This window comes from Psammomys obesus, unplaced genomic scaffold (assembly GCF_907164565.1).
Source record: "Psammomys obesus unplaced genomic scaffold, mPsaObe1.curated_primary_1811, whole genome shotgun sequence".
Lineage (NCBI taxonomy): Eukaryota > Metazoa > Chordata > Mammalia > Rodentia > Muridae > Psammomys > Psammomys obesus.
In genome coordinates this window covers 1,604,731-1,614,392 of record NW_026592636.1, presented here as the reverse complement: position 1 = coordinate 1,614,392, position 9,662 = coordinate 1,604,731, and the positions used below count along the sequence as shown (strand labels likewise).

At 51.3% G+C, this 9,662-nt stretch overlaps 1 protein-coding gene across 3 annotated transcripts in view; it reads right to left on the bottom strand.

Moving 5' to 3' along the window:
• Shank2 (SH3 and multiple ankyrin repeat domains 2) overlaps window positions 1-9,662 on the bottom strand; it is a 435,405-nt gene that overhangs the window by 344,638 nt on the left and 81,105 nt on the right. For all 3 annotated transcript variants that reach the window (XM_055614761.1, XM_055614759.1, XM_055614760.1), the window contains exons 7-8: window positions 5,588-5,739; window positions 4,239-4,406 (exon numbers count right to left, since the gene is read on the bottom strand). In XM_055614761.1, coding sequence (XP_055470736.1) covers window positions 4,239-4,406; window positions 5,588-5,739 — 320 coding nt within the window. The remainder of the gene's footprint in view (window positions 1-4,238; window positions 4,407-5,587; window positions 5,740-9,662) is intronic.

Genomic DNA, 9,662 nt, shown 5'->3' with positions numbered 1-9,662 from the left:
GTGTGTGTGTGTGTGTGTGTGTGTGTGTGTGTGTGTGTGTGTGTGTGTGAGAAAGCTTGTACTTTCCCAGGTGTCCATGTTGAATGTATATTTATTTTGGGAACAAGGAAAATAATTGTTCCATTTAAACAACAAACTTTAAAGATACAAGTTCAAGGGCTGGAAAGGTGGCTCAGCAGTTAAGACTGCTTCCTGTTTTCCAAAGGACCTGGCCAGCACTGACACAGCCGCTCACAACCATCTGTTACATCAGTTTCAGTGAATCCAGCGCCCTCTTCTGGCCCTGATGGGTACTGCATACACATGACAGGCATGCAGGCGAAACACTTACACACATAAAATAAAAATAGCTGACAATTAAAACAAAAGTAAGAATGCTCCCTGCTCTTCCAGAGGGCCCAAGTTCAGTTCCTAGCACCCATGTTGGATGGCTCAGAGCTGCCTGTAACTCCAGACTCAGGGGATCTGATACCTTCTGGCTTCCATGGGTGCCTGCGCTGAAAGCTCGTGCCACACACATCCGCACATACATAAATAAAAATGAACGTTTTTTTTTTTTTTCTTAAGATATGAGTTTGCAGATATGAATTCAAACAAGGGCTCTATCCACCTCAGGCACGTGGCAGCTGCCCATGCACAGCCTAAAGCAGAAATGTCCTGCGCTGTGAAGCTGGCTTCACACAGACAGCAAAGGGGCAGCTCTGAGAACCCCAGGTCGCTGGCCCGGTACTTGCCACGTGTGCTACCAGGAGGTGGCTCCTGGGCTAGTGGGAAGATGTCTACACAGCAGGATGCTACAACAGACAGTGGTGCTATCTACAGAGGAACCATCTTTAAATTCTGAGCCCAGAAACCCAGACTCCGGGCAGGGCTGCTCCAAGAGGGCCATAGCCAGTCTAGGTGGACCCCTACATAATCCACCCACCCTATGCGTTTTCCCCCTCCCCAAACACTGTTGTGCTAAGAATGGTTTCTGGGAGAGGCCTGCAGGTGAGACAAAGGAGAAGGTAATGGAATAAGACAAGGCAGGAATGCACTTCGTCCAGCCAGCTGCTCTCTGTGCAACCCGAGCCAACTTACTTACCCTCTCTGGGCCTGTTAAGTCAGCCCGTTTACAGGGACAGGGTACATTTTGTTGGGGCTGCTCTGAGGATATATACAGAGGGTGAGCGGGCCAGGGTAGTGTGAACTGTGGCTAAAAGCAGAACATGGGAGGTATTGGCTCGGTCTGTGCAGGGTCAGAGAGAGGTCACCCTGTTTCACGGTACAGCAGCCTGAGACTGAAAGAGACAAAAAGCCAGGTGGAAATGACCCTGGTTCTTCAGTAGAACATGGTTTTCCCGGCTGGTCTGAAACTGACCACTAGAGGGCAGTATGAACCCTGCAGCTGAGCTGAGAAAAGGCAGGATTCAGGATTCAATTCAACAGTCAAGAACGTTAGGTCTTCCGAGGTCTCCAGGGCAGCACTGTGTGGGGGCTGGAGGGCTGAGGGGCTGAGATACTGATGGATCTGGGAGGCCTTGAAGTGGCAAAGCTCTCAATCTAGACCCAGGATGGAACGTGGCATCTGTGGGGCCCAGGAACCAGAGACAGCCAGGGTCCCACAGCCAAGGTCTGTCTAAGGTAAGAACCAGAGTCATGTAGTTTAGATTAAAAGGGCCAGACCTGTAAGTGTGGTGTCCCTGGACTGTGACGTCCTGGTGGAGGGAAGGGCAAGAAGACCAGTGGGGGCAGGGAGAGAGACGGGTGTCAAAGCTTCAAGTGTGCAGGGCAGAGGGACCACGGTCACCCATCCCCTGCTCCAGGACACAAGCGCCACTGTCACCATGAGCCCAGGAACTACTATCACATGGGGACACAGAGTACACATACCTGATCACTACACATCTGTGTGTGAACACCTGTACCCATTTGTCTCCTGTCTGTGTCAGAGTCTTTGTCCATAACTGCATCCTGGTGTCAGGACACTGAGTGGGTGGCAAGTGTCACTGATGATCAATCAGCAACATGCATGGCTGTGTGAACTACAGGTGGGGAGGCACCTGAGGTGTGGCGGAGTCCCCAGCAAGTACTGTGGAGAGGGTAGCTGGGGATGGGGGATGAGCAGCCAGGAGTCCCCCGAGGCCTCTATGGTACTGTAGATACAAACAAGAAGGTAATGTGCACACATGAGGGCCAGATCATGGAGCCAGCTGAGCGGGAAGCTAGCAGCAACCCTGCCCAGCACTAGCCTGCCCACAGCTTCGGAAGTGCAAAAGAGAGCCAGGACTGAGCATGAGGGCTGAAGGCTGGCTGTCATCTTAGCCCAGGGAAGGAAGGGGAGAGCAAGAATAGAGAGGAGAGAGGGAAGCAGGTGGGTAAGATTCTACACTATTTCTCGGGGCTGTAAAGGTTAGAGTGCTCCAAAGAGACAGAACAGGTCGGGTACAAGCATGTACATCATCTGCTCTCCACGTATGTGGCCTCTGTCTGCAGCCATGGATAAAAATTCTTAGAGAAATTTTGCATCTGCACTAAACACACACACACGTACTTATCTTTATTCTGGTCCTTAAGCACGGTAGAAGCATCGTTCTCAGAGAACTCACATCATTCAGGTTATTATAAATCATGCCTGTAATCCTAGCCCTGGGAGGCTGAGGCCGGAGGATTGCCTAAAGTTCAAGGCTAGCTTATTCTCTGAAGTAAGTTCCAGGATACTCTAGCCAACAGATTAAGACCCTGTCTCAAAACAAAACAAACAAACAAAAAATTCCCCTCACCAATAACAATAACAAGAATATCAAAAGAGTCATCTTAAGATGGCTGAACACACCTGGGGGTATAAGAGCCACACTGTGACAGAAGAGATTTGGGGCATCTTGGATCTCGGTATCACTGCAAGTCCTGTAATGGGACCCCTGAGGATCTTGAGAGAAGACTGTACTTTGAAATGTATATATGGAGGCACAGAGAGAGAGAGAGAGATCTGGAATCATTATGTTTTAAAGAGTTGCTTTCCACGGGGATGGGGCAGCCAGGGTGAGGGCCGCAGGGAGCCTGGAAGACCGGTGAGCAGCTGTTGCTGCAGCTGGAGCCTGAAGGCATCTGGGGCAGAGCTGGTTTTCTCTAGGTACCTCCGGCTTCCCACCAAGAGCCTCTGCTGACTGAACAGGCCCCGCCTGGAGAGTCACCTTCTTCCCTAAAGTCTACCGATTTCTTAGACACCCATCCCCTCTTCCAGAACACCATTAGAGCAGCGCCTAGAGTGATGCTGAGTCAGCACCCAGTACCTCCTCCCATCAATCTGCCACCTAAAGTTAGCCAACATGGAGAGAAAGTCTGTCCTCTACGAAGTAAGCATAGGAATGGCAGCCAGTCTCACATCAGGACCAAGTGAGACAGGATTCCAGCACTCTTCCCCGACCTTCCTGTCTGCCTTCCCACCCACCCACCCAGACCCTTACTCCACCCAGATCAAAGACTTCCAGGCTATAAACTCCAGTTTTGAGGACTCAACATTCCTTCCAGCAGCCCTTTGGGCTCAACCATGCTGGTACAGCTCCACCCAAGCAGCTCCAGCGCTCTCAGAAGCACAAGATTTCCCAGTCTCAAAGTCAGGGGCTGGTAATGGTTCCTACAGCTGCCTCACTTGTGTGCAGGCCTCAGCCTTGAACTTGGGCCCTTCCTTCCAACACCTGGGTCATGATAGGCTGCCCTTCTAGACCATCAGGTGGATTTTGTTTCTTGCCAGATTCATGGGTGTCACACCTTCTGGCCCCATGGTTACAAAGCCATAGGTGTCACACCTCCCAGCTACATGGTTCCAAGGTCGTAGCTAAGGTATCTCCAAGCTTTGTGGGTACAAGGCATGAAAACCTCATGCCTCATGCAAGGAAATCAGGCCTCATCCTGGGCCTTGGTCCTTTCTTTGCTATGTTCCTAGGGATGTGAGGGCCTGAAGATCATGGAGAGGGATGCACACCTCAAGCCCATTCTTACTGTAGATGACTGTTGCTGTAGACATGAGGTGGCTTCGCACGGCCACCTAGTTTCTCCTGCCTAGTGGGAAATGACCATCTCTAGGTAAATGCGTCCGCATTTATAATCAATATAAACTCTTCAGGACCTTGGGGTAGATCATCCAGGATTCCAGAAGGCCTGATATCCGTTACTCTGTGGTCTGGAGCTGGGATCACAGGGCAGGGAGCTCAGTGGCGGGCACGGCGAGCAGAAGCACAGCTGTTCTGCCCACGTACCTGGTGGACCTCCTGCCAGCCGTTCTCATCCTTACAGCACACAGAGGCATGCTCGTGGAGGAGGAGCTCACAGCAGTAAGGATCTCCCCCGACAATGGCCGTGTGGTAGAGCGGTGTGAGCCCGTAGCTGTCCTTGTAATCCGGGGAGGCACCAAGCTCCAGGAGGGTCTAGGGGAAGAGTTTAAAGTTGTCACTGGGTCTCACACATGGAAAGGATTGAAGACACAGCTGGACTGCTTTTCCTCAGGCCAGGCCTAGTCACGCCTGGACACCTGAGGCTTCCCCCTGACACACACAAAACTGGAGAGTCCTAACTACCAACGGGAAGTGACTGGTCATATTCAGGGATGCAGGAATGGCACCTGCGCAGAGATAACGACAGTTTGAAGCTGTGGCTCCTTGACAGGTTCCCACCAGCACCCGGAACCCTGTATCCCAGAAGACAGCTATAGAGAGGCAGCAGGGTAGCATTTGCTAAAGAGAACCATAGCATTTGAACTAACACACAGGACAGCGGAACCCCAGTGAGTCAAGGGGGTAGTGAGCCTCTGGGTGGGGTCAGGAGCATGTGGAACTTCCGAAAGCCCGTAAGAAGGTGCAGCTGAGGTGAGGTGCAGATGGCAGAAATAAGAGGAAACCCTCCATCTTGGATCAACCTGAAGTCAGACATGGCCTCCTCAGTGGGCTCTGATGGGAGCAGGCTAGGGGACCACATTCTCTCCGGGCAATGAGGCATGCACTGCCAGACACGGGCAAGGAGCAAAGATGTGGGAGGAAAAGAGATGGAAGATGAAGGAAGTGAATGCTGCCAGGCAGTGGGGAAAAGGTGGATGTAGGGAAGATGGGTGTGGGAAAAACAGGGGAAGGTGGACCTGCGGACACAGATGTAGAAAGGTGGGCATCAAAAAAAAAAAAAAAAAAAAAAAAAAGGTGTGGGGAAGACAGGTGTATGTGTGTGTGTGGGGAAATGGACCTGGAAAGGTAGGTGTGTGGTAAAAGGGGGTGGGAGGATGGGTACATTGTGTGCCACATGGACATTCGGGAGAAGATGGGTGTGGGTGCAGCCATCTGGCTCTCAGAGGTGCAGTGAATCGGGCAACAAGGCTGCCAGTACTCCTATTGCAATTGAGGCCTCCCCTGAGGGGCAACAGGGGTTAGTACCAACTCATGTGTTGGAAACATGAGCCTTTCTGTGGAGCAGAGGGATCAAGGTGGCTGAAGGCAGTTAGTACCAGAAGCAGCTATACCACAGAGAGTGTGGGAGAACCTGACACTCAGGTGCCTTTCCGAGCTCCAGTGGGACCAGATAAAGCACACGGTTGCCCACATATGGCAGGCCCGGGACATACCTTCAGGGCAACCTGGTTCCTTGTCCGGGCAGCCTTGTGGAGGGCGGTCATCCCATCCCTGGCACGGAAGTCCAGATGAGCACCGCCATTTTTGAGAGCTTTGATGACCTCCATGGAGTCATCGAGCTGGGAAGCCAGGGTCAGGGGCGTCTCTGAAGGGACCAAACACAAAGGCATTAGGACAAATACTCGGGGAAGGATGCCAAGCCCCACTGTGTGCTCAGCCACACGAGCATGCTTGAAACTGAGCGGGTCCTTCTGTGGGCCTACAGTTCCCAAGAATCCACACAGTCAGGGTGACACAGACAACCTCACAACAGTGACAGAGACACATGCAAATCCAAACAGTAGCAGCGGGCTTCCCGTAGTGTGGGCCTTGGTGCTATGAGTTCTGGAGAGTCCCATCATGCTCTCTGAGGTCGGAAGCCCGCATACCATCCTGACATGTTCCCCATAGAAGCAACTGATAGAAGTCTAGTCAGACACTGGAAAGGCCTTTCTCTCTCCATTTCATGGTGCACACAGACCCCTTGCGGCTGTGTACACCATGCTGCAGGGTTCCCGCACAGATAATAACTGGAGTCCTCTAGGCATAGGTGACCACAGAGCGCCAGGACAACCTACAAGTTCCTGTGGCCCAGAGTGACAACACTCTAGAGCAGGGGTTCTCAGCCTTCCTAAGTGCTGCGACCCTTTAACACAGTTCCTCGTGTCGTGGTGACCCTCAACCACAGAATTATTTCGAGGCTGCTTCATATCTGTGATCTTGCTACTGTTATGAATCGTAATGTAAACATCTGAAATGCAGGATATCTGATATGTGACCCCTCTGAAAGGGTCATTCAACCCCTAAAGTAGTTGCAACCCCATAGGTTGCAGAGTTCTCCAGATGGTCCAGAGTCTCTATTTCAAGGCAGGGAAGGAAGCTCAGTGGGTAGAGCCACCTGGCACACAAGCACGAGGACCCGAGGTCAGATCCCTAGCACCCAATAAAAGCTGAGTGCAGGTGTGTGTGTGTCGCTCCAGCATAGACAGGCGCGTCCTGAGGGCTTGCCGGCTGTGCCCAGCCAAAGCAACGAACCTCAGCCTATGTGAGAGCTGGGCCCACACAGATGTCTGTAGCACAGCATCTTGAAAATATTCCTGATTTTTCATGTGTTGAAATTTTTAAAACACTTTAGATCTTTCGCAAGTACACCTGAAAAGGGGGCAGGTACCCCAAGCTTAGATCACATGATCTTAAAGTTATGTACCTAGAAATACCCTGGGAGTGTTGTAGCTGAGCAATAGCCAAGATGTGCTCCAAGAGGCTCCAGGAGGAAGGGAGAGAGGCAGGACCTCGCAGGCCAGCTGAAGCTGCAGGGATATAGAACACCTGGGAGGGCAAGGGGATGGAAGGGCTCAGAGGGGCAGCCAGAAGGTGTGTGTGTGTGTGTGTGTGTGTGTGTGTGTGTGTGTAAGAGAGAGAGAGAGACAGAGAGAGAGAGAGAGACGAGGGGTCCCAGAAATCTAGCACGTGGAAGGGTGAGTTCTCCCATGTCTGGAGACAACTACGCTAGTGAAAACCCATCCTCCTCTGAAGGGCTGGGACCTCTAGCAGGGTTCTTGAAACACGAATTTAGGAGGCTGAGGGCTCCCATGATGGAAAATTTAACATAGGGAGGAAAGATGGGTATATCACAAATGTGGGGACTGGAGATGGGGCACGCAGGCTGACCTGAGTGACTCTAGATGTGAAATGCAAGGTGTGGAATAAATAAGCCGTGGAAACCAAACCGCTTTCCAGCCTGAGCTCAGAGGCCACAGGCTCAGCTGGCCGCTCACGTGGGAGCTCAATCAACCCCAGCGTCAGGAAATCCTTTCCTCTCTAATATCAGCTGTCACCATCTACATGAGAGCAGCTGATACTCACAAGAGATCCCCCCCAAAGTCAGGCCAGTGGACATTCTCTCAGAGGATCGGGGGGAGAGAAGGGTCATCAGACCCAGGCCTGAGATCCAGCGGTTCCCAGCTGGCCTCCCTCCTGCCCAGCTACAGGTGGTCTCTTCTGAGGTGTTAGAGGATACAAACTGAAGGTGAATGAAGGGGGCCCCCTTCTATGCAGATATGGGGAGGCTACCCTGTTGGGGTGGGACTTTGCAGTGACGCAGCTGTTTTAGGGTCACCCACACTACTGTAAATAACCCTTCACCCGTGAGTGTCCCCCCACTGAGCTTCCGTAACTAAACCTGATTGAGCCATTGGTCTGGGCTGGTCCTGGAGTTGTTTCTTTGTTCTGCTCTATCCAGAGTAAACAGCAGTTCATTCACGTCCTCCCAGGGAAAGTTAATGCAATGCACAGATTGAAAATAACAACAATAAAATAAAACCAAGAAATAACCTAATGTCAGAGTGATTTTTACAGCGTCCATGAATCAGGTTTTATAAGCAATCTAGAGATGAGGCGGGCTTGCTGGAGGATGTGTGGGGGTTCTGTGTGACTGAGCATCCCTGGAGCTCAGACCCGAGGGATCCTGGGGCCAAGCCCTTTCGAAGATGGAGGGACAGCTACAGAAAGTAACACCCACGTGGAGACTGAATAATCAGTAAGTGGCATGGAGTGGGGGACGCAATCGTACAGATTTGAGTCGTGAGATGTGAGACGTGAGATGGGAGTCTCCACTGTGACCTTGAGGAGACAAGACCTACTCCCCACTCCTTAATAGTGGCTGTGCACTGAGCCCCTTCCAAAAGGCACTGTATGGGTGGGCTCAGCAGGTGACTCTCAGGGGGAAAAAGGCTGAAGATGGAACCATGATAGGGGGGTCTTGGTCAGCATCACAGCACTGTTTGGAGGAGACCTCCCTACAAGGTGAGAGGGGCACTTCACCTCTGCCACCTTCCTCCTCAGCCCCATGCTTATTGATGCTTACAAGGTCTGGGTCTCATCAGGAAGAAACCACTCAACAAGTCGAGAGGTGCCTGAAGAGATACCAGGCCAATTCTCAAAGCTTCCAGGACCATCACCAAGAAAACAAGCCCAAGCAACCATCAGTGTCATGCAGCCTATAGGGAAGTGACAAAGTTGACACAGGCCATCTGAAGTCCTCAGAGAGGAAGAACACATTTGGGGAAACTGAGGAAATCAGGATGACACTCTGGAACACCCCCACGTGTATATGCCACACTAATGTCAGGTGTTAGCGAGGGGTGAGTGGTCTGCAGAAACTTTCCCCAAGCCAAAGCTTTTCTAAGAAAGGTTTATTACGACAGGAACAACAGCAGCAGAACAAACACCTCAGGGCCAGAGAGATGGCTCTGGAATTGAGAGCACAGGCTGCTCTTGCAGAAGGCCTGAATCTGTTCTCCAGCACCCACATCAGATAGCACACAGCTGCCTAACTCCAGCTCCAGGGGATCCGATGCCATCCATTGGTATCTACAGCTACTCTCACACATATGTGCACATACTAACATACATACACGTAAATAAAAACATTTAAAGTTAAAAAAAATCCCTCAAGGCTCTTCCTTAGGGTGAGGGACTTAATGTAGAATCACTCCGTTACTCACAGACTTAGAGAAAATTATTTCCAAAACAAACACAAATGTACGAGCTGCTGATATCCAAAATGCACTAAAAACTTGTAAACTCAATAAACTAGCCCCAAAGTGGGTGAGACACCTGACCAGAAACCTCAACCAAGAGAATTGACAGATAGTGGATTACACGTGAAAGATGTGCTGGGCAATAGATCCCTAGGAGATGCACTCACACCTCAAGGGTTCATGTTGCAGGCACTTATACAAAACACGGAGCCCCTAACCCACAGAAGACAGACAGCCCTGCTCCCTCATCATGCGGAGGTGCTGCTTATTGGCTTGCTCCCCATGGCTTGTTCAGTCTGCTTTCTTTTAAAACCTAGGACCATTCAGCCCAGGGATGGGTTGAGACGGGGTGAAGCCACGTAGGACATCTTGAAGGACAGCTCAGCATAGTCTTACAAAACAAAGCACAATGTGGGTACAGAGATGACTGAGCAGTTCAGAGCACTGACTGCCCTTCTAGAGAACCTGGGTTCAAGTCCCAGAGAAA